This window comes from Strix aluco, chromosome 9, assembly GCF_031877795.1.
Source record: "Strix aluco isolate bStrAlu1 chromosome 9, bStrAlu1.hap1, whole genome shotgun sequence".
NCBI lineage: Eukaryota > Metazoa > Chordata > Aves > Strigiformes > Strigidae > Strix > Strix aluco.
The window spans coordinates 25,668,030-25,692,255 of NC_133939.1; the positions used below are offsets into that span (position 1 = coordinate 25,668,030).

The following is a 24,226-nucleotide window of genomic DNA, read 5'->3' on the forward strand; positions in this document are numbered from 1 at the left end:
TCGGCCTGCTGGCCACACTTCTCTTGATGCAGCCCAGGACAGGGTTGGCTTTCTGGGCTGTGAGTGCACATTGCTGGCTCATAGTCAGTTTTCCATCCACTAATAACCCGAAGTCCTTCTCCACAGGCTGCTCTCAGTCCACTCATCACCCAGCCTGTATTTGTGGATGGCATTGCCTCAACCCATGTGCAGGACCTTGCACTTGGCCTTGTTGAACTTTGAGGTTTGCATGGCCCCACCTCTCCAGCCTGTCTGGGTCCCTCTGAATGGATCCCTTCCCTCCAGCGTGTCGACTGCACCACACAGCTTGGTGTTGTCGGTGAACTTGCTGAGGGTGCCCCGATCCCACTGTCCATGTCACCAACAAAGATGTTGAACAGCACTGGTCCCAACACCCACCCCTGAAGAACGCCACTCGTCACTGCTCTCTCCACTTGAACATCGAGCTGTTGACCACAACTCTTTGAGTGCGACCATCCAGCCAATTCCTTATCCACTGAGCGGTCCATCCATCAAATCCATGTCTCTCTAATTTAGACCAGCATGATGCTTTGCACAAGTCCAGGTAGATGATGTCAGTTGCTCTTCCCTTATCCACCAACGCTGTAATCCTGGTGTAGAAGGCCACCAGATCTGTCAGACACGATTTGCCCTTAGTGAAGCCATGTTGGCTGTCACCAATCGCCCACCTCCTTATTTTCCATGTGCCCTAGCACAGTTTCCAGGAAGATCAGCTCCATGATCTTGCTGGGCACAGAGGCAAGATGCTGATGCTGGCCTGGTTTTCATCAGTCCCTGGGTGGCACAAGTGCCCTGAGCATCCCCCCTGAGCATCCCTGAAGTTTCTGCTGTGGGTCAGCGAGTGGCTCAGGCTCTCCTCCTGATGATGGTTTCAGATTTGGCTGCTGCAGGAGATGGAGAGAGTGGAGGACACCTGCAGCCTGGCTCTGAACCCCGCCTCCTCCCACTGGCCTTTTTCTGGAGCTCCTGGGGTGTGCATCGGGTTGACCCTGTGTGGCTTCTCCTTTCCTGCAGTCACGGGAATATCAACCTTTTGCCTGCCAAATATATTCGTTTTGGACCAGAGGGTTGCAGGTGCTCATATCTCCTTTCAGTGGTACAGTCTAGCACAGAAATACATGGATACACTAAAACTTTCACTAATTTTTTTATCCAGAAAAACTAGAGCAATATTGTTGTAGTTCCTGATACTGAATCCTTTGGCTGGCCAACAGCCAGACCCTTGTTATCCCCATTTTGGTGCTGTGTAGGGACTTTATAGGCAGAAGTTACTGCCCCGAGGTAAAACCCAGGACTCAGTGATTGTCCTTGGCTGTGGGGTGGTTGAAGAAGGTCTGGCTGCCAGTTTTCTTTCTGAACTTGTTTGCAAATCTGTCTTCAATTGTGGGCAGATCAGAGGAAGGGAAAACACAAAGGATCTGTGGGGATTGCATGGTTGCTGCAAGCCCGAGCCACTGACCTGTTAGCAGCAGATTTTGACCTCGTTTTACCATCTGGTTTTGCTCTCCTTTGTCAGAGGAGAGGAGCAGGAAAGTGTTTTCGGGAGGGTGGGGACAGCAGAAGCAGCACTGACAGGGGCTTTCCCCTGGGCAGGGAGGATGAATGCAGCATGCATGGGAAATGATGTGGAGGTACAGGCAGGGAAGGAGGAAGGGAGCCTGTCAGCTCCGCGGGTTGGTTAGACATGGTCTCTCATCCTCTTTCGTTTGAACTTTTGGGCTTTGCTCGCAATAGCAATGTGATTGCGCATTGATTTTTTTTTTGCAAGAGTCAAATAGCCGTCTGCCAAAGGCAGTGTCAGTTTTTTTTCCAGCTCTCTATTTCCATTCCAGAGTTTGCAGTTATCAGCCAAAGCCAGCGCTGCAGAAGATTTGACGTGGTGAGGCAATATCCAGTTTCTGATGTAAATGCAATGAAAATTTAATGCTCTGGCAATGGCTAATGCCCTTACCTCTTTGAAGTCTGCATGAGAGCTTGCATTGTTCAGGGTTTGTGCATTAGCCCATAACAAACATCAAATTTATTACTGTTGTATCAGTTAAAGAAGTTAAAGGGATGACAAGTCTGGCACAGCACTGAGTGCTGCTATTGAGAGCCTTGAGGGAGAGGAGAGGGAAGGAGCATGGAGACACCAACTCTGGTTGGTATGAGCTGTGCTGGGCAGCATGTGGCCTTTTTTCCTTTGGAAAATAGGTTGGGTTGGAACCAGCTTACTTTGAGTACCTTGACAGGAAAGTAGAGATGTCCAGAAGTGTGAGATGAAACACCAGTGAAGAGGGAAGGCCTGTGTAGGAAGCTTCAAGGTGTGTATTTGTCTTTGAGTGCCACAGCCACAGCTCCATTTCCTCGGGGCGTGTGCCCCATCCATGCGATGCTGCCCTTGGTGGCTGCAGAGCCACCAATGTTGGTGCCCTTGTCCTGCCACCTCCTCGCCTGTCACCGTGTCTGCGGAGCTGTGCCGTGATTGGTGCTGGCCACCAAAGTGATCCAGGTTAAAAACAACTTCATGTTGAGGAGGTCCAAGCTAGAACACCCTACACCCGTTCTGCTGCCCCAGCCAGCATCTTCTGATGCCTCTTTTTCCCTCCAGACATGGATTTGAGGTTGTACCTGACATAAGCTCTTTGGGTGATGCTGAGCCAGCTTTTTAGGATGAGCCATGACATGTTGTCGTGGGACAAGAGCAGGGGGATGACGGGCCTCTAACAGCGGGCAGCCTGGTGTGCAGAGGGAGCTGGGGTGCTGATGTGTGGAGGGGTGAAGAGGAGGGCAGGGAAGGGCAGGTGGATGATGTGCTGGAAAGGGATGGTCCTGAGTGATCGCTCTGTTGCATCGGGTGGCATCCTGGTTTGGAATAAACTTGTCTCCTGGCAGTAAAGTTGTTTTTCAAAGTGAGGGGCTTTGGTGCTGTCAAGCTCCTGATCTAGAAAAGGATATTTATTCCTCATCCCCAGCAGTTTTAGCTATTGCTGCTGTAAATGAGGGTGTGGAAGTTACTTTGTTTCGTGCAGGGCTCAGCAGCTTATCTTGAAAAGAGAAGCGGCTCTTTAGAGTGTGGACAAAGTTAACTAGCAAAAAAAAAAAAAAAAAAGGATTAAATATCAGTACTTTGTACACTAGGAAGCTGCAGTCTGCAGCTTTCTGAAGTGCAATTCCAGATTGTATTTGCTGGAGGTCCCCAGCCCACAGACACATGCTTTGTGGCCCCAGGTTTTCATCAAAGCAGGACAAAAGGCAGGGAAGGCGTGGGCCACCGGCTCTGACAGTGAAGGTGGAAGGGTTTTGAGGTCCTGCCCAGGCTGCAGCCTAAGATGTGTGTATGGAAGAATTAGTGTGATTTCTACCCAGAAAAACTTTTTTTCTGTCCTTGTTAATGCAAATGCTGGAATTTTGTTCAGAAGCTCTATCTGCCGTGGTGCTCGGTGGGGTTTCAGCAATGCCCAGCCTGGGGTGTGTGGGAGCACGCAGTGTTGGCTTTGCAAAGCAAATGGGTGGTTAAAACCCCATGGGCATGAACAGCATTGCCTCACCGAGGTTTGTGCAAGCAAAGGGTGGCTGTTTGGGACCAGTGAAGTCTGTGATGGCCCTTGCGTTCAGGCTGGCTCCCTCTGTCAAGCATCTGTGACCCCAGCGTTCAGTCTGGGAGGCTGCAGAGTGCTCGCTCCTGTTGGCCAAGAGAGCAGCCAGGTAGGAGAGTTGCAAGATCTCTTTTTTGGTGACCTGTGAGAGAGGGCTGCTTCTGTCCAGGGGAAGGAATTAGCTCAGGAGTTGTGCGCTATCTAACAGCAGTGCCCTTCAGTGCCACCTCCAGAGATGCTCTGGAGATGAGAGGATTGGTTTGGTTCAGGCATGCAGCATCTGGACCAAAGAGCCAAATCCTTATCTGCTGGTATACTACTGGTAATTAGCTCTCAAAAGTCCTCAGCTATGCCATGGCCAGCAGCCTGCTTTGATGGTGGATGGAGATGACAATGTGACAGCAAAGCTCAGGGTCAGGGGGGACAGGGAGAGTAACATGGAGCAAAGCACAAGCTGGACATGGAGGATTCAAATAAATCCATGGGAGGGATTTCCAGGGAAAATTGTTGAGCCCTGAAAGAGATCAGGATTTTGCACATACTGACACACACATTTCATAGATCCTCAGAATTTGGATCTTGTCCTCTGTGTGACTGGTCCTGAGTGCTGGTAAATGGCTGTATTGAGATATTTTAAGGCTATTGTTTCAATTTTTTGTCTTGACAATGTTTAAAGACAGAGGCTAATCATGAGTAATTATTTCCCCTGAGCACATACCCTGCCAACACTTAATTAAAAACTGCATTTCCATCTAGGAAAATGTCACTTAGGGCATAGTGTGGTTGCTTCTTGACTCAAAGCAGAGTGGGAGATGTGGCAGCATCTCTGGCTGTCGGAGCTGGGAAGCTATCTGCTGTGGGGCCTGGCCGAGAGCATGAACAAAGGTTGTTTCTTGTAGTGGTTTGGCTTTCTTGCACAAGAGCTGCAGGAGGCAGGGGAAGAACGTGCCCCAGGGATGGCGGTATCTACTTTAAATGTGGATTCCAGTAAAAATTATTAAATAAGTGTGGGCAGCTGAACTGCTATGAATTTTAAAAGTTGTATCATCACAATTCAGATGGCTTATGCAAGAACTTGGCAGAAGTAAATGACCTCAAGTGCTCAGGACAAAGACATGGCCTGCATTATCAGACTGACTGTATAAAATCGTGTACCACCTGTTTGTGGGAAAAACACATTACCTTGGCTTGACACCAGCTTTAAATATTGCTAGAGAGGAGATCACTGATTGGATGTGCACCCCTAAAGCTTGGAAACTTACGTTGTTTTAAAAGCAGTTTATCATAAGACCTTAAGCAAGAACAGAACTTTTGTGCTGCTTCTATCGCATCTAAAACTGCTCAGGTGGGAGAGGGTGCTAATGGGACAAGGCACTTATGTTTTTTAATCAGAACATTATTAAACATTACTACTGTTTTTGAGCATCCTTTCTCCTTATTACAAATGTAGTATAAATGGTGAGTGTTGCACATATTACCTTACATAGTGAAATCCTGACAGGCAAACGGTGCCAGGGAAGAGCGTTGCCTCTTAAATAATTCAGTTACAATGCTGTGCTGTCCTGGGCGGGAGAGAGCTGAAGGTGTTAATCTCTCTCTTTCCAGGTGATCCGTTCTGCTGCTGACTGGTCCGCGGGCATTAAATACCACGAGGAGTCCATCCACAATGCCTACGTCAGCGTGATAGAAAACAGCAAGCACTACATATATATAGAAGTGAGTGGCAGTGAGGGAAAGCAGGAGCGTCCTGGTGCTCTGGGCATGGCTCGCAGCCATCAGGGCAGTTCTTCCTCTTGAGGTTTGGTCTTAATTTTTTATGAATTTAGTTACATACCATAGAATATGTCAAGTTGGAAGGGACCCAAAAGGATCATCATATGGATATTAATACAGAATCTGCTCTGAATTTTTGGGGCTGTTTCCAGGGGCTGACAGCTTTCTGACTGCAAAAGTAGACCTCTCGTTTATGAGCATCTTTGCAAAATTGCCAGCAGCTTCCAGGACCTGAACAATAGTTTTCCTGTCCCCTCCATGGCTTTGCAGCATCCCCTGTGCATGCCCAAACCCTCCATCTCACAGGGCTGGTCTTGCATCTGTACAGCCTGGAGCTGCAGGAATCTCCCGTGTCGGAGAGACTCTCAGCCCTGGCTGAATGGAAATGCTTGTTCTCCTCTTTTTTTTTTCACCTTTTTTTAGCCACTTGTTAGGACCACTTGTTCTTTATGTGAACATTCTAAGGAGTGTGATTAATAATTCATTCCCTAAGCAAGCACAGACACACACATCATTTAATAATAATAATAATAATTTAAAAAGCATCATCTCAAATGGCACACAAACCCAGCTATCTTTAGTTGCTCTTGGTCTGAAATAAAGCATGCAAATGTTTTTTGTTCGTTGCTGACAGTGTCTGACAGTAGCTTTGCTTGCTTTTCCTGCAGAACCAGTTTTTTATTAGCTGTGCTGATGACAAAGTTGTCTGGAACAAGATCGGCGATGCAATTGCTCAGAGGATTCTTAAAGCTCACAGGTAACCTGTTCTTAACAAAGCAATGAAAGTCTTCCAGGTGCATTTATATGGTGTGGTGTGAAATAATATCTTAATGGACACAGCTGTACAATAGCTTTTCCAACACAGAACTGATGTGGCCAAACATCTGCTTGTGTTTGCAGCAATGAGACTCTTCAGTGGTTTCTTTACAGCCAGAAAGTGATTTTCTGGACTTACCTTGATGCAAATGTGTTTTTAACTATGGAACTTGTTTAAAAGCAAGTTTTTATACTCCGGTTCAGTGACACCTTTGCTACATAACCAACCAGTCTTGAACTGTGTGGTAAGGCATGTTAATGTGTGAGAAGGTTGAACTCGGATTTGTGGTTTATTTAAATTATCTATAGAGAGGATTGGCTTCAAATAGGTCAAGCAAACATGTTTCAAGGATTTGACCGCAGGGTTCAGCTATTGTTTGAACAACTTTTTCTGGTAAGTGCTGGAGGGTATTTACAACCTCCAGCCGTTGCAAGGGGACCATCCTTTGTTCCTGGATGGATCAAACCTAACCATGTTTTAGAACATTCCTACTTCAGCACAACTAATCTCATGTTAACATTAATACCACAGATAGTGGCTTGTCTTTGCTTTGATTCTGGAGAGCTTGCCTAAGGTTGCTCTCCTGGAGTCTTTAAGATGCGTATATGTCATATTCTAAAACTGTATCCTGGTCTTGCTGGGCTGATGTACAGAAAACTTGCTAATCTTCTTCCTTTCATCCCTCGTGCTTTTTTGCCATGCCTGGAGAAGTTTCTTGCAATTATTATTTTTTCCATATTGTAGTTGTCAAGAGCTATGTAGGGGCTGCTTTCCTAGAGGTGCTCTTGCTGGAGTCACAGAAATTTCTCTCTCTTTAGCACTTGAGCTTGGAAATTCCCACTTGGGTGAGGGCGGCCGACCCGAGACAGACAGACACTGGGGTACGAGCAGTGTCTGCAAGGCTGCAGGAACTGACATGCTCCTCTGTGGAAAGAGGAGCACTATTCAAACCGGGAGAGCATGGGTGTTATCTGCTACGCCATTAACAACAGGGCAGAGTAACAGGGTGGAGTTGCTGGTAATCTGTGAGCCGCAATGTATAGCGCAAATAATTGAAATGAGCTAAGGATGAAAAGATGGGGTGGATTTTCTCACCCGGGGTAAATGAAAAGTGGTGCCAGTGCTGTTGGAATTGGCGTTGCTGGTGTTTGCGTTACAACATCAAGGCTCGCAGGCAGCCAGATGTGGCATCTCTGTGCGGTGTCCCCTTGGAAAGCCGCTCTGGAGTGCCTTTCCTGCCTTTGGGAACTGATTGCCACAGGCCCTTTAGATCAGTTGCCTGCTTTTACCAGTGCTACTGAGGTAGCAACAAATTCTCCAGCTAATCCGTTACGATTTTTCTGTTATATAAAGTTTATGTAATGGGTGTCGTTATGTCCAGATATCAAAAAGTCTAGCACAAAAAGGAGTCACACAAATTCTTCAGTGACCCATTTTCAGATGTGATGCTCACTTTTGTATTACTCCAATTTTATGCCAGTATTGTGCCAGCTTAATGTCAGTGATTCCTAACTGAATATAAGATTCAAATTCTCCACACTCCAGAGTGCTTGGCATTGCCTAAGATTAAAAGTAAATTCAGACCTAAATGGTTTGTATCATAATGCTTATGTTCCAAACTGCCCCAGGAAAACAGTGTAGATGACACAGATGTTTAATTATAAATTAAGGTCTTTAGTTAAGCTTGTACTCTTCTCACTCTTCTAGACTAAATATTTTCTACTGTTGTAATTAATAATGTTCTTTTCTTGGTTTCCTCTCTTTTTTCATGGGTGGCTCTCTAACTAGTTTAATAAGCACTGGGCTTAGACAAACAAGCTGCTTTTGTTAGTAGATCCTTTTCATGATACAAACAGGCTTGTTTCAAAGTCTCTTGTGGTGTATGGGTAAGACCTCATTAACTGTTTCTGAGGTCTGCTGACAAACTAAAGCGAGTTTACAGTGCATAGCACAGGTATAAGGAAGCGCTGGTTGAAATTAAAGAAATGCAGGTCCTCACTGTCTCCCTTCCAGCTCGGACGAGACCCCAGTGCTTCATGATTCCTCTGCCCTTAAATTCACAGGGACGACTTGCCCGAGGAAGGAATACTTTTACAAAAACTGCAGACTGACTCATTTTCAGGCTGCTCCTGAAATGGTTTTGTCCTGATTAAACTGCGTTTGCCATCTAGTGGCAGCACCCTTGAATGGAGCATCCTCCTCCTCCTCCTTCGGGGTGCAGGGCAGGGGATTGCCAACACCCAGGGGTGCCTGGAAGGCACTGGCAGAGCAGATGCATCTGACTTGCGTCAGCAAAGAAAACCCAAAGGTGGGCTTTAAGAGAAGCCCCAGGCAATGTCGCAATAGTAGCTTTTGTCCTGAATTGGATCACAGTTAGGGTGCAGTATAGTTTGGGGGAACTCTGGAACTGAGTTTTTGTGGGTTGTGATGTATCAGTGAAATGCTTGCCTTCCTTGAATGATCAAGGTCTGGCTTGTGCCCTGAGCTTTTCCCACCTTTTGTCAGGTTTCTGACTTCTAAAAACAAGTATGTAGGAGGAACGTCAGGTTAGATTTTGGTTTTGTGCCTGTGATAGTTCTGTAATCTTTGCTGTGCTCTGCCAGGCAGTCATACACACCAGTCTGCACCAGTATCAGTGTGACTGGGCTATTGGGTGCTCAAACAAACTTCTATAGTCACAGACACAGTCTGTAAAATAGTCAGCTTGCCCTTGAACTTCAGTGAAAATGTGTTTCTTTTCCTTTAGCTTCTTTTGTCGTCTGCTGAGAGTAAGTTATCCTTCTCCTCCTGAAGGTCTGAGCACTCACTGAAGTACTGATGACAGGTGATGAAGACTTGAAACTGGGAATATGCTTCACACTTTTCTCTCTTAAAATTTGTGTAGTAGCCTTGGATGGAAGCCAACTTGGTCAGGACAGGGGAAGTGAAACTGAGGGGACTTCACCTTGTGTGAAGCTGTAACATTTGCAGGCTAATATTCCCCCAAACTATCGTTTCAGGGAAAACAAGCGTTTCCGAGTATATGTGGTGATCCCGCTGCTGCCTGGGTTTGAAGGAGACATTTCGACCGGCGGGGGGAACGCGCTGCAGGCCATAATGCACTTCAACTACAGGTACCGCAGGCAGCCCCGCCGCGGGCAGGGCTGTCAGAGACCTCCCTGCTCACCTCCACCTGCTGCCGGTGGTGCCCAAGGCTCCGGCTGCCATTATCTCCTTTGGAAAAGGAGAAGAAAACTGTTTGGGTAGCTTTCAATTAGTACTTGAGCCTCAGGATGTGCAGCAGGAGGTGAGGCGATGCTAGCCGAGCGGGGGAGTGCGGTGGGTGAGCCCGGCGCTCTCTGCGGTGAGCTCCCTGCCTCTGCCCTGGCACGGTGGGTCCCCCGATCCCTTACACAAACCCCCCAATTCCTGGCTCGTGAGCCGCTCCCTTCATGCAGTGTAACACTGCCAGGTGCATTTTCTTTCCTTCTAGCTTATCAGATCAGGACTTACTCTCCCGCTTGATGGTCACAGTCCCATTTAGGCACTTACCACAGTTTTTACTGTGGTTCCTCCTGGCAGCATCCCCATTGCCGCTGCGGCCAGGAGGCAGCGGCAGCCCTGCGGGTTTGTTAGCTGGGATTTGCCTCCAAATCTGCCTTTTTGGCCAGTACTTCACCTGGCTCTGCCCATTGGCCCTGTGAAGGCAATGACATCCTTCCCAGTGTGATTCCCCTGCTCCGGGATGGATGTTTTTGGGGGACACTTGCAACCCAGCAGGTCTCATGGGAAGGACTGAAACACAGTGGTGCTGGGAGCCCTGAGCTGGGAGCAGGATGTGGAGGGAGGCAAAATGGCCCAAGGCAAGATGGTTTTACTGGAAAGCTGGCTTACGGTATGGCCAAGGTGCGGTCAGTCTGCAGGGACTACTGCTATCTCCAGAGTGAGATCTCCCTTGTCTGCTGGACTGCAGGGGTGTCCTACTGCACTTCCAGAAGGACAAGCAGGGCAGGAGACACAAGCAGAAGGAAAGCAGCATGTGTCCCTAACCAGGCCCTTCTGCAAGGGCAACCATAGGTCTTGAGTAATTGCCCGTGGGTTGTTTTTTTTTTTTTTGAATGAGACACCGACTGTGGCTTTTCCAGTCCAGCCATAATCACACAAACTCCCTGACCTGGTGTTCTGCACGTGTTGACATTTCTTCTTGATGTGATTTCACATCAAGACCTGTGGCACAGACGGTAGCAGACCTGTTTTTAACATGTTTATCATCATTGTGGTGTTCTCTAGAAGGCAAAAACGCTCCCCCGCTCCTGGGTGGATGGTACAAGCTCCTTTAGGAAATGAGCAGTCCTTGCTATATCAACAGTCGTTTGGGAAAAATGTATGCTCTGGAAGCACTGTGTTTTGTTCTGCTTGCATGGGGTATTTAAAAGGCATCTGTGTTTGCAATTTACCTCGCCCGTTTCTGCTTCAGCATATGCCGTTGCCTCGAGTGGCGGTGGTGCTGACGGCTGCCTACCTTCTTTCCAGGACCATGTGCCGTGGAGAAAACTCAATCCTGGGCCAGCTGAAGACAGAGGGTAGGAGCTTTATTCCACTTCCCCTATGTTGCTTGCTCTCAGGGTGCTGCTGTTCGATGGATACATCTATAATACATAAACCAGATTCTCCAGCTTATCATTAACATGGGCTTGCTGTGGCTGAGGGGTTCAGGCGTGGGCTGGGGCATCTCTCAGCAGCGTGTGCTATGGGTTGGTGAGCGACCTCCTCCTCTGCCGTCATCCCGTGGCAAGGTCTGTCGGGTCACATGAGCTGTGGCCAGTTGTCAGACTTCACGCTTGGATGCAGCCCTGATCCGGAGGAGGGGAGGACCCCAGGGAGGAGCACGGTGCGGTTGCAGCTGCTCGGGATCGTGTTATTTGGAAAATGTCCCGAGCAGGGTCACGCTTCTGGGAGCGATGAGCCCTCAGCCTCCCCTGTGAATCCCACCCTGGGTTTGTTTCTGGCAGTGGTCACACACGGAGAGGAAAAACCTGCCTAAGCAGGACACTGTTTCTGAGCTGCTTCCTTGCCATGAGGATGCCTGCTTGAATTTGCTCCGCACCATGAAAACCCACGTTTCACAAATACTGGGGGCGTACATAATGCCTCATTCATTCTAGGTCTTTGTTTAAGTCTGAACTGCAGACAAGCGCATTAGGACGTATTTTCCATACTGTGTATGGACAAAACACCTGCTTCCAGCCTCCTCTCTGCAGAATGTGCAGAAGAGCAGTTGCATAGTCCAGTTATTTTAAGACGTTCAGATCAATTATGAGCACTTGCGTGCTGCGCAAGGGAGACTGGGATCATTTCTCACCAAAGTGGAAGTATCTATGCAAGGCAGTGCATCAGAGCAGCACAAAGAGTCCACGGGCAGCTTTTAAAGTCTATTTTTAAAGAAACTTATTTCCATTATCTGTTTGTTTATTACTTTTTTTAAAAGTCAAAAGTGAACTGTTATTCATATGGGTTTTTATATAAAGAGGGTCTTTTCTCTTTCTTCTCCTTTCCACCTCCCTCATCCCATCAGTTTTGTTCTCTTTTAATTTTCAGTTGGAGATAAATGGATAAACTACATATCATTCTGTGGACTTCGAACATATGCAGAGTTGGAAGGAAAACTAGTCACAGAGCTCATCTACGTTCACAGCAAGCTGCTGATTGCTGATGACAACACAGTTATAATCGGTGAGCAGGGGGCTTGCGGGAGGGGTTTGGACCACTCAATTCTATCTGGATTAGTCCCTTCGCTTCTCTGCCCTGTACTCAGTGCAGGCTGTGGTGCTGTGTGCTTTTCTATGTTGTGATTTCTTTCTTGTGAAATATTTTGCTTTTTAAAAAAAAACAAAAAACAAAACAAACCCACAAAAAAACCAAACTCATAAATTCAGGAGGGTAGGTAGGAGGGAGGAAAGGATTTGAAGGGCTGTCATTTAATTTGTTTTCCTAAAATGGTTTTAAATCTCTGTGTAACAGTGAGAAGAATCCCAGTGCAGGGAATATTGTCCATCTGTCTTGTATCAAACTCTGCTCTAGCAGGAAGACTTGTGAGACTTGTCATCTGTTCCTTAAAGAACAGAATGTGCTGTAAAATTTGGAGGGTTTGGACAACATGTGTCATTTATCAGCTCCATTTCCTAAGAAAGGGGAAATATGTTATGACGAGTAATAGATATCATTTCATCCGTTTCTCTTACCATATTTATTATGAGATCACAAAGCAAAGACAAGAGAATTGAGGCTCAGAGTTCTACATCACAGCAGAAAAGCAGAATTTTAGCCTGTTTCTTTAAAGAAACCCTTTTCGATCTGTTATATCAGCAAGGAAAGTTTTGCCAAAGAATAACTTAATACCGGATTTTGCAAGACTCAAAATACTCCCCTCCTTCAAAGCAGCAGTTCAGCCTGTAGTCTGGAATGACCTCTGGTTAGGTTTGCCTCTCTGTTACCCTCTCAGGGGTCAGATCCTGTCTCCAGTATGCAAAGGAGCCCAGAGGTGATTTTAACGTTACAGCAGGAGCTGTAATTGTTGCAACTGTGGTGGTCTGGGGGCCTAAGACAGCTCTTAATTTCTGTTTTCTGTACCTATGAGCCTGAGGATGGATTTTTATACAGCATGTGCATCCGTGCTGGCTGGTGAGGTGATGGGAAGCCAGTGTCATCCCTTTTTCACCCAGGAAAGAGACAGTGTGTGGAAATAAAATGCTAATGAAGTCACTGTGCGGGGAAAGGAAGGTGAAAAGACAGTGAGGGGGTTGGCTCTTTTTTCCTCTGGAGGTGTTAGCTCCCCTCGAATTAATTCAGTCACAGGGAAGGCTGAATGGTTAACCAGTGCCTGGGGGTCTCTCTTGGAGCTGGGAGCTGTGTCTGGAGATTTTTGTTGTTGTTTAGTCATTTCTGTGGGTCAATGACCCAATGACTCCTATTGCTGGCTGCATCTTGCTGTTCCCTTGGAGCCAACAAGCACCATGCTGTCCCCCATCCCTCGCCTTCTGATGGCTGCGTGGGACAGAGAAACCTGTTTGGCGGATAAATCCTCAGCTGGTCTCAGCCCCTGCATGGCACATCAGGGCTGGGGAGCTCCCACCGCTCCAGAGTCAGGGCTGGAGCCGCCACATGAGCCCAAACCCTTATATGAGCAGGATGGTGCATTTTGGAGAGGGACCCCCGCCCCCTGAAAGGCCCAGCCAGAGCCATGCAGTAGAAACACAACGGGGGGAGACGTCTGCTGCCCTCCAGCAGCTTTACTGGGGACTGAAGGGGTTATTTCCCAGGGTGTGAGCGAGGAGCTGTGCACAGGACACCCGTGGGTCCCAGCGCCCAGGGAGGCATCCCCCCTGCACCCCTCTGGAAAGCACCCCTCTCCTTTCTGGGGTTTGGGTTTTACGCAGCCTGCAGTGGTGCTGCAGCAAGCACAGGGCAAGGAGTAGAGAAGAAGCATCCCCTGTGGTTGGAAGGTTCCCCGGATCCCTGGGGTCTGCTGCTGCCTTGCTGTGTTAGCAGAGACGGTGCCTCAGCTCTTGTGTCTGTGGACACAGAAGTGTGGTTCTGGCAGGACAGGAGGGTCTGGGTGTCGGTTACCCACAGTGAGGAGATGACGTCCTTCTTCCTAGATCCCCCTCCCAAAAAACCCCACCTTTCAAATGCAAATGAAAAGCTTCCCCTCTCTATACTACTAAAGATAAGAGCAGGATTTACCCGTGGAGCCCATCCTGCGTCAGGTAACTTGGTATCCAAACCAAATGCAGTTAAGACCTTTGGAAGCTGTGGCATCCTTCAGCAAAAACATCTAGGAAGTTATGGAGAGAGTAAACTTCTGAACAGGGGGGCTATGGCTATGATTTAACCTTCTTCCAAGCCTGGAGCTTTTGAAGCCTGCCAAAAGTAGGGTTGTTTTTTTTTTTTTTTTTCCCTCCCCCATATCCTGGCTCTCAGAGTCTGTGTTTCCATAAGGAAACCCTCTGGTCAGGGTTTTACCTAGCGAAACTGTAGATGGTCCCCATGGAGATGAGGGATGCAGAGGGCCTGGGGCAGGGCGGGGAGTGAATGGTGATGGAGTACGTGCAGGAGCATCTCACACGGCAGGTGATGTGTTGCCAGTGCTTCATTCTCCTCCTCGCCAGGCTCTGCCAACATCAATGACCGCAGCATGCTGGGGAAGCGGGACAGCGAGATGGCCATCATCGTGCAGGACACCGAGACCGTCCCCTCCGTGATGGATGGGGAGGACTACAGCGCCGGGAAGTTTGCCCAGTCCCTCCGGCTGCGGTGCTTCAGGTGGGACACACAGGGCTGGCGAGTGCGGGCAGCGAGGAGGACGCAGGCAGGGCTTGCTCAGGCTTACGCCTGCCTGCAGCCTTTCAAACCAATGGGGCTGCTGCTGCCTGCTCAGGTTTAGCATTGCCTGGCCTGGATTTAACGCAGAGTTTTGCTGCTGTTTCACTGGCATTAGCCTTTCTCACGCTGCTCCTGTCCTCAGCTTGGCAGCTTGACTTACAAATTGTTTTGCTCCAGGGTTTCACTACCAGAGCTCATAAACAAGACAGTGATATTTTGCCTCCAGATCCTGTTTTCACACTCTCTCAATTTTGGGTGGTGGTGTCTCTTGTTAATGGAAGTTTCTTCACTCAGAGCAGCCATCTGGCCCACAACACAGCCATTTTTAATTTAAGACCTCTTTTTTTTCCTTCCCCCCCCCGCCCAGTTTCCCATCTGGACAGTTATTGCACGGAAAAAAAAAAAAAGGAGAAAATCGAGCAGCGTTATGGCTGGCAGACTATTGCAGGGGACAGGAGCAGGAGGGCACTGGGAGCATGCAGGGTTTAGCAAGTCCCAAGGAAACCTTTTCTTCCCTTGGCATTTCTCAAGAAGGGGAGCACCTGGTGCTTCAGCCTCCATGAGCATCAATCCCTTTGTCTTCTCAGGGTTGTCCTTGGCGGCTCCGATCTCAGTCCGGAACACCAGGATCCCGTCTGCGACAAATTCTTCAAGGAGGTGTGGATTTCTACAGCAGCTCGCAATGCCACCATCTTCGATAAGGTGAGGAACGCAGCGCCTTCCCCCTCCCTTGTTCCTGTGTGGCGGCAGCAGCAGATGCCAATGGGAGAAGCAGCACGGGGAGGGTGAGGGCAGCAGGTCCTGCTCCTGGGTTTGGACCTTCGGAGAGGCTTTGAAGGAATGAATAGTATCAGATGCAAGAGCTGTGAACGAGAAACTGGAGTTTGTGCATCCTCAAAGTGTGACAGCAGCCCAAGAAGGTAGCAGTTCTGATTTCTCCTTTTATTTGTATCATCTGTAGCTCCGGTGAATGGCCACAATGTACTTACCACTTATAGTTGGGCATAGCATAACTGGAGTAGAAGCAAACTTTACTTCTGGGTTTTTAATGAGCTTTTGCAGTGATCAGAAAAAGCCTTGGAGCTTCCCCTCTGCCTTCTCCAGCCATATCACAGATACGCACGTACCTCTTCCCTCCCCGTTCTCCAGGGCTGTTAATTAACTCCCATCCCAGGGAATTTGTATTAGCTGTTTTGGTCTTTCTTGGGAACTCTGCATTGCAGTATTTCCCCCACACTGAACTGTCACTACTTCTTTCTGTTTTGATCAGGTTTTTCGATGCCTACCCAGTGACCAGGTGAATAATTTAACCCAACTGCGTGATTTCATCAACAAGCCCAAATTAGCGAATGATGATCCTGTGAAAGCAGCAGAGGAATTAAAAAAGATTCGTGGGTTTTTAGTACAATTCCCCTTTCGTTTTCTGGAGGAAGAGTACTTGCTTCCCTCCGTCGGAACAAAGGAGTCCATGGTACCCATGGAGGTTTGGACTTAAGAAGATGCAGATTGCTTTACGTTTTAAAGTCTGGTTCTTTAGAGAGAAGTTGATGAACAATATTGAGATTTTGGAAAGCGTTTTATTGCTAAGGGAGGCGAAAAAGATCTCCACCAACCTAATGTGCCTTTCTTAAGGATTTTGGTGGAGGAACTTGAAGCAAATTGACACTAGCAAAGGAGAGGAGCAGAAAGACTTGGAAATAATGGCAAAAGAGAAGTTTAACCTCTGAAGGAGTTACTTCTTAAGACATGTTCTGAGCACTTAAGGGATGCAGGCCACTTCCTAGGACAGGAAACAAATCCCAATCGATGTTGTTACTACTGCCAGCTGTATATTGTGGTTGCGTACGTACTGTGATCCTGCTGTGGCTGTGCAGGAGTCGTGGGCTGCGTGTGCTTCTAAGGCTTTCGGGTATCTGCACCTTGGCTCGCTGGAGCCCCCCATCTCACCCCTTTGTACGCTGTCGGAGCACATCATACAGCTCCGGCGCTGTCGGGAAGTGCTGCTTGGTGCTGCCTTTGGGCTGTCCTACAGTTTGCCAAGCGTCGGTGTTTCATTTCTTAAATGGAAACGGACTAACAATCTTGTATCAGAATCAGCATTTTGGTCTCTTCTCCTGTCTGGGGGAAAAAAGCCCAACTGTTTTTACCACAGCTAGAGCAATCAGCAGTCCTTGTGCAGCCTAGGTCTTGGCAAAGGGAAGCCTCAAGGGAGCTGGAGGTGCTGGAAATCGCTGGAGTTTGCTGGGCTTTACGGAAACACAGCATGTCAGTTTGTTCTAACTGTGCATGAAGACTTTCTCCAGGAGAGGATCAAAGTTTAAACTCAAGCCTTAGATCTCCAGAGCTCAAGGAAAGCAAGGCACTGCGTGTGATGGGACAGAAACTCAAAAGCCGGCGTGGGCCAAACTAAACCCTGTGCTCTTGGTCCTCCATTCATGCATTTCTATTGCAGTACATAGGTAGACCTTCCTTTCCATCTCTTACCTCTTTATTTAAAAGAAGGGAAAGACCATTAAACTAGAGCTGACACCATGCTCAAACTGAGCTGATGTGTTGCTTTGTAGATGGGATGAATGCAAGGGGGAAGGGGATCAGTTAGCAAAGCCTTGTCTCTGGTCTACTTGGTTTTTAGACCAGCTACAGTCTTGCGCTCAGTCATGCAGGACTTGTCTTCCCAAACACAGGTAAAACTCAGGATGCCCAGTCCTGTTTTCCATTTCTGTAAGACAGTTTCCAAAGCATCTCACTGTGCAGTGAAGCAGCAGTTCAATTCAGCATCCCTGGGCAAAACACTACTGCTCCTGGGTCGGGACCTTGTGTGGTGGGTGCTGTCCTGGGTCTTTACTCCATCCTCCATCCAGCAATGAGCCGTGTCTCCCGATTTCATGTCCAGCTCCAACTGCAGTCCCGGGAGAGGTGTTTCCCCACAGAGCGGCGTCAAACACTGCAAGGTCAGTCTGTTGGAAATGCCTGACGAGAGTTGGATCTGGAGAAGTGGGCGGCTGAGCTCCTCTGCTGCCTCTGCATCCAGAGGGGTCCCTTCGCTAGCTGGGTTTAACCCAACTCTCATTCAAAAGACCAGGTGAACTGGTACTTACTTTAGTTCACAAGCAAGTTTATTTTTTTCTTTTTCTGGCTCTTCCAACACTCTCACCTGTTTTTAACTGGAAAAGAATCATACTGGTCGTCTAGCTATCCCCAAAACATAGCTGGCACCACATTTTAGCTGATTGTCTTCTGTGTCTTCAGACCTATAAACAGGCACCAGCAGGCACCTGCTGCATCACCCGAGTAAGCAGCAACCCCAAATGTTCCTCCAGGGCAGCCCAAGTCTCAGCCCCTTCCTACAATTTCCACTGTGTTACGCTTGTGTTTTGTAGATGCAATTGCCAATTACACTCCTTTCTGCTCGGTGCATCTGTGGTCTGGTTAGCCTGTTGGAATTGAATGTGCAGCGTTTTATGTGATGATCTTCAGTCCAGGGGGTTGATGCTTTTAGTTGGCATGTTGTAAGCAGATAAGTATGTTCCCTTGATTTTTTTTTTTCCCGTTAAAAAAATTGACCTGGGGTCACCCCCTGCAGCACCAGAGAAATATGTGTCCTAACCGTTTGCAATCAAGAAAGATCGAAGGTGTCTTGTTATTTCACGTCCATGCAAGTTCAGAGCTTTTCTCTCCTGATAATATTTTTAGCTGTTTTAGTTTGAACAAAGCTGCTAACTTTAAACAATTACAGCCTGTCAGAGAATCATTATAAGTCACCCAGATCTGTATTCATAGTTGAAAGGGAAGCATTCAACCCCACCACCCGTACACGTGAACCTTGAAGAAGTGCAAGACTCCTGTCATCTTCTAAGTGCTCTTATTGTCCCTGTCCTGATATTAGCAAAGATTCTTATAATCATTAAATTATGCTTATATTGTCTTTAAGGTAGTAGGTAGCTAACTCTTGGGGCTTCATAACCCCAGTGTTATTAAGTCCCCCTCTGCCAGGCTGCTTTGGGAAAAAAACACCCAGGTTCTGCAACACTCAGCCCACCATGTGATGGCTGCTGGTCCCAAGCGACACAGCAGAGCCACAGAGGAGAGATTTCATTGACTGATTCTGTATAAGAAGGTACTAATTAAGAAGGTCTTTCGTTATTAAAGTAGCAGACAGGCCTCACATTGGCTCTCTGTCCAGGAGGAGGTTTCTCTTGGTGGGAACGGACGAGCCGCGCTGAACATCCCTTCTATGTGTTGGTGCTAAATTCCTGATACCAGGAATTTAGTAACGTTTAAATGCAAGCAAGGTGTGCAAGGCAGCCTTGGCACAGTGCAGAGAGCCCTGCGTCCCCAGGGGCTCATGGGACTACCAAATCCCCCCATGGATACGGCACTGCTCGCCCCAAGCAGCTGATGGGGCTGGAGCCATTTCCAGTGAAGGCAGGACTCTTGTTCACACCCACGGGATGTGCTGTTCAGAGCTGGCTCCTTGGGTCCTGTCAACGGGAAGTTTATTTCTTATATTAAGAAGCCTGTGAGGTTGAACACCTTGAGAGAATTAATTTCTGCACCTGAACAATCACTACTTCTTAGTCCGTAATACCAGCGTGGGTTTATTTTTAATACCTTCAAACTGGAGAGGATCGCTTACAAATATACCGTACTGTAACAAGTGATGTGGATTCAAGCACTAGCAAACCTGGAAACACAAACTGTTTCTTGTGGCATTTATTTGCTAGAACTATAGGAAATGAGAACTTCTCCCAGGCTCAGACTTCTATTTTGTAGTTCAACCTGAGTAGAACACTTTTTGTTTTTTCCCTTTAATTTATTCCTTAACACGTGCCACTTTGAGAACTCACACTCTTTACCGTATCTTTTTAATAGTTTGATATTTTAAATTATGTATTTTGTTGTATAGATGTTGAACTGGATAAATGTTTCACTGTAAAGTTAACGCATGGTTTAAAAAAATGAGAGCTAAAATGTCATTATATATAAGAACTTTACTAAAAAATACTTTGTAGAACTACTCCAGTGCTCAATGGCAGATGCAAAGTGCTCAGCTCAGTTTCTGGTCTCTTGGTCTCAGTTTGTTACCTGACTTGATGTGACTTTTGCTGGATTAAACCCCACTCTCTTTTCCTTTTTGATCAGGTTTCACAACATGATTTTGCAATCCTGGTGCTGTCCCTGGGGGAGACCTCAGTGCTGGTTTTGCCTAGCTGGGACCCTGACATTAGTAATTTACAATACCTTTATTCCTTCCAAGGAAACATCCGTGTACAATCAAGCTCAGATGTGGTTTGGTATTGTTATTTCAGTGTAACAAGTCTTCTGTGCACTTGTAGTTAGGACGGTCAGGGGGTTGTTATCTGTGCACAAAGCTGCATTTGTGGGGACACTGAAATAAGTCTGAATGGTCCTTTAAGTTAATGCCATTTCCTTCTCCTGCCGAATGTAAATACCCAAATCCACACTGATCTAAACTGACACACCTCCATCAGCTGCAAAGCTGCTGCACTGGTTTTCTGGCAGAAAGGACTTGGGCTGTAGGATGCAGTGGTGGCCAAAGTGAAGAGAGCGAGTGGTCTCCAGACCAGGTATATGGGTAGAGGTTGACATCTCTTGAGTGGCCCACAAGCTGTGAATACACTCTCACATTTTGTGGCACTCGTTCTGCAAATTGTTTCAAACAAGCAATCCCTTCTGCAAAGCTGAGATCCTGCTGAAACCAGGAGCTTTGCAGAATCGAGGTTTAAACCAGGGGGGTAAGGCCATGGCAATGAATCATGTTAAGCTTGCAAAATTAAGGTAGATCAAAGCGGAACAGACCCACAAACTGTACATCGACCACTGAATGCAATGATCCTCTTGGGGTTTCTTTTTTTTTTTCATTTCCCTGCCTGCTTTCTTGTTGTAGTTTCCAGTATTTGTGATTTTTCTATTTTTAACCTCTCAGTGTGTTTTCATAAAATCTCCATGTAAATAATTCCAACTTGCCTCTTTCCTGACACTTGGGAAATGAGAAGAAATGTTGAAAGTCACAGCTCTGGGAATGTTGGTGGTTTGGGGTTTTTTTTTCGAAATCGTGTCTCTAGCTAAACTGATCAACAAAAGGAGAGCTTCCACTTCAGGTGTGAGTGCAGGCCTCCGTGCGTCTCTACCTTCTGACGGTGCAGTTGTGAACACTGAATATCCCTTCTGTGAAGGCTGCTGGAATTGAGTTTTGTATCCTTGTTTCTGCTAATAATCGCTTTCCTTTCCACTGTTTGTATCTGGTAAATGAATGTGTATTAATGGACTGAAAATACAACTGATCATCATGTTGAAACGTTTGGCTTTGGTCTTGTTTCTGCTTGTTTTGGGGACTGTGGTTGCATCCTGCTTGTGGGCTGAGTTCTGCCCTTGCCTTGCATTGGTAGTGCTGCCCCAGCAGCTGAGACCCAATGGAAAAAGGCCCAGGGTTGCAATAAAAATGGCTAGATCGGAGTCATTTCTGTTTTCCTGGGAGAGAGAAATTGTTGGAGTGAAACAGCATAGAAAGGGAAAATTGGACTGCTTTAAAATAAATAAATTAAAAAATCCTGTTTCAAAGGAATTTTAATAATCCAAAAGCATTATGAAAAGCGCAGACAAAAACGGTCTGTCTCCAAAATTAAACTAACTTGCCACTGTCCCTTTTAACTTTCAGTAAAGGAAATTGAGCATAGAGAGAGGAAAAAGCAGATTACTGTTGTCCTCCAGGGGGAGAACAGATGAATAAAGCATCAGTGGCATTTCCAAGCTCTGTTGCAAACTGAAACCATATTAACTTCTCTGTTTCTTAGGTTTCATCTCCTTCCTCAGATGCCACAGGGCTCTCCGCATCCTCAAAACTTTCAAATCCAATCTGCGCCCTTGATAAACACAATAAACAGAGATAACAGAGCCGGAGCTTCAGGGCGGGGGTGTGTTGGTAGAAGGCAGACAGGCGGCTGCTGATTGACACCATCAGCTTCTGCTGCCACTCCGACATCTCACAGCTAATTACATGCTTGCTGCAGCACGCTGACGAGGTCTTGCAAGCCGCGATAACGGCAAGCGGGAGCCATGCGGAGAGCTGCCAGTCAGCGCTGGGTGCAGAGGGGCTGCCTGGCAGCGGTGTGGGCAGGAGAGTAAGGCTGGCAGCCCTTGCCGGCTCCGAACTGCTGGCATGGGTTGGTTCCTGTGCTAGCAAGCTTATCTCGGTGTAAAATTAATGTGAAACCAGAAGTGGTCCTGAATCTAGAGAGTTTAGGTATCAGTTTGTAGGAAGGATCCTTTCCTACATGGTGGAGGGGCCCAACTTGAGGGCACTGTTGCTGCTTTTGCTGTTTTCCCTCTCCTACACATCAGGACTGGGCACAATTCATCCACATCCATCAGCCTCTTAAAAACACGACCGAAGGCCAGCTTATGGGCTATAGCTGGCACAGGCTCTGCAGGGGAGGCAGGAACATGCTGCCTCTGGTGCGGGCAATGGCAAAACTCCCTTTGACTTTCCTACAGCCAAAGCATTTGCTTGATGAACGACTTGCAAAGCCTCTAATTTGATGGCTCCTTGCTGAGCAGAAAGGCAGCCCACACTTAGCGTGAACACAAAGCACAATCACTAGTAAGTTTAATAGACCTGTACTTTCCAGGATGGATTTCTCCAGCCACTTTTATACAGAGGCTGTTCCTGTCTCCTCTGACAGGTCAGCTTCTCTGTTGATGTGTCCGCAGGCATCCCACACCAGAGGCTGGAGAAATCCTCTCCTCCACCCCAGCACCACGCAGATCTGCTCTTTGGGCCTTCGTTAGCCATGCATTTATGCATTAAGCTCTCAATAATGTGTCAACTTTTTAATTAGTGCCAGCCTTTTGCGTGTATGAAATTACTAATGCTCTTTAGTTATTTCTGTAGAGGAGGAAAGTAGGGAAGAAAGAAAGAAGAGCTTTTGTGAGATGGGTCTAAAGGCATATGAAGAAACAGGTTTCTTTTCACTGCTAAAAATCAATCTGTTTTTGTTTCTCTGCAATTGTGCCGGCTCTTCAGATTTTTCAAGTACGTCTCCGAAGCGCTGATGCGGTGTAGCGAAGGTTTTAAGAGCTTGAATCATAACAGCACTGTGAGTGAAATGCTCAATTTTTTTATTGGAAAAATTAAAAGTGACAGTTTCAAAATTGGTTCCACTGCTTTGATTGATTACTCAGAATATTTAGCTCAAAATGATTACGGCAAGATTTTCTACCAAGGCTCGTGGCTGGGATGGAAATTAATTTGGAGAAGGGCCGGGGTGGGGGGGAGTTCTTAAAAAATAAATTATTCTGCAAAGGAAGCTGTTTATACCCAGAATCACTGGTGAGTAATCTCTCCATATTCAGCCTGATCTTGATAATTAAACATCCTGTGAGTTCCCATTTGAGAACAAAGGAGAGGAGGCCAGGGTGATAGTGTTATCATGGCTTCACAGGTTTCTATTATCTGGAGATTACTGGTGCCCAGTCTGCATGCTGCTCAGGAGCTTTGTAGCGCGCTGCTGATGGCCAGTCCATACGGTACATCCCTACCGGGAAACCCGCCCTGGGCCAAGGGTTGTGCGTTTAATGAGGCAGAGGAGTGCTGGAGTGCTGCTGTGGCAGATGTGCTGGAAGCCACCCATCGCGGAGGGAAGCTGAAGGTGCTGTGGGCACGAGAGAAGTTCAGGTAAGAGCTAGACCCACCTCTTCCACTAGAGAAACCACCAGGGCTAAGCTGTGAGGTGGTTGCACTGGGGCTTTGGTGCCCTTGGGTGTACCACGCTGTCCAGGCAGATGCCATCCCACCACCTTGGTCTTCAGCTTCTCTTAGCCTTGCCACGCTCCCTTGCAAAAGGCACAGCTTAAAAGCAGGCGTGTCACATGGATGCTCCGGTTTCTCCAGATGGATAGCTGTTCTCTTGCTCCAGGTCTTTCCTGGGTTGGGAGGAAGGGGACAGGCAGGCTGGGCTATCAGCCAGAGACACCCCAACCTTTCCGGCTCCCTCCTGCCCACAGTTTGGAGCTCTGTCCTGCTCCTGGTGTGCTGCCTTCGGCATTTATCCCTCCAGTTTATCTCACAAAGCAGGCAGAAAAGTATTTATATTCTTTTCTCTGGGTTGCCTTCCTTATTTAATTCTTTACCAACCAAGCCCATTAAAGGACCCCAACGAAGCCTCAGGAGATTTGCAGGCTGGAATGTCCATGTTGTATGTCCAAGACAGAAACAGAAAATGTATCTTTCAGAAGAGGACTCAGGCTGTTTGCCCAGCATTTTTTTAATTTCAATTTGAAAGATTGGTTTGAGACTTAAGATTTTGGGGTTTTTTTTACATTTTAGGATTTCGTGTTTCAGATGTGTTTTCTCTTGAAATAGATACATAGTGTTTTCTATTTTACTTCATAAACCAGCTTCAGAAATATGACCTAGATACCATATAGAGAATTAATTTTAGGGAGAGTTAATGGCTTGCTTTATACAGAGAAGCCCTGTTTTGGCCAGTATGAGACGTGAAACTGGGAAACTTCAGAAAGGCAGGCAGCTCTAGACACAAGCCACGGACCAGCACAGTACAGCAGCCAGAGGATGTTCGTCCTCAGGTGTCTCATGTCTTCTACAGAGCAAATCCCAGGTGAACCCCATACATGTGCTAGAACTGTGTGTTGACCA

The 24,226-nt window shown here is 47.2% G+C and overlaps 1 protein-coding gene across 4 annotated transcripts in view; it reads left to right on the forward strand.

The window, feature by feature from the left end:
- Positions 1 to 21,471, forward strand: part of PLD1 (phospholipase D1) — a 68,562-nt gene extending 47,091 nt beyond the window's left edge. For 3 of the 4 annotated variants that reach the window (XM_074834263.1, XM_074834266.1, XM_074834264.1), the window contains 8 exons: positions 5,205 to 5,315; positions 6,041 to 6,129; positions 9,189 to 9,302; positions 10,702 to 10,751; positions 11,767 to 11,901; positions 14,337 to 14,490; positions 15,138 to 15,252; positions 15,821 to 20,873. In XM_074834263.1, coding sequence (XP_074690364.1) covers positions 5,205 to 5,315; positions 6,041 to 6,129; positions 9,189 to 9,302; positions 10,702 to 10,751; positions 11,767 to 11,901; positions 14,337 to 14,490; positions 15,138 to 15,252; positions 15,821 to 16,045 — 993 coding nt within the window. In that variant the 3' untranslated portion in view covers positions 16,046 to 20,873. Of the gene's footprint in view, positions 1 to 5,204; positions 5,316 to 6,040; positions 6,130 to 9,188; positions 9,303 to 10,701; positions 10,752 to 11,766; positions 11,902 to 14,336; positions 14,491 to 15,137; positions 15,253 to 15,820; positions 20,874 to 21,365 lie in introns of those variants that run through there. The other variant, XM_074834265.1, reaches the window with a different exon arrangement.
- Positions 21,472 to 24,226: the final 2,755 nt, after the last annotated feature.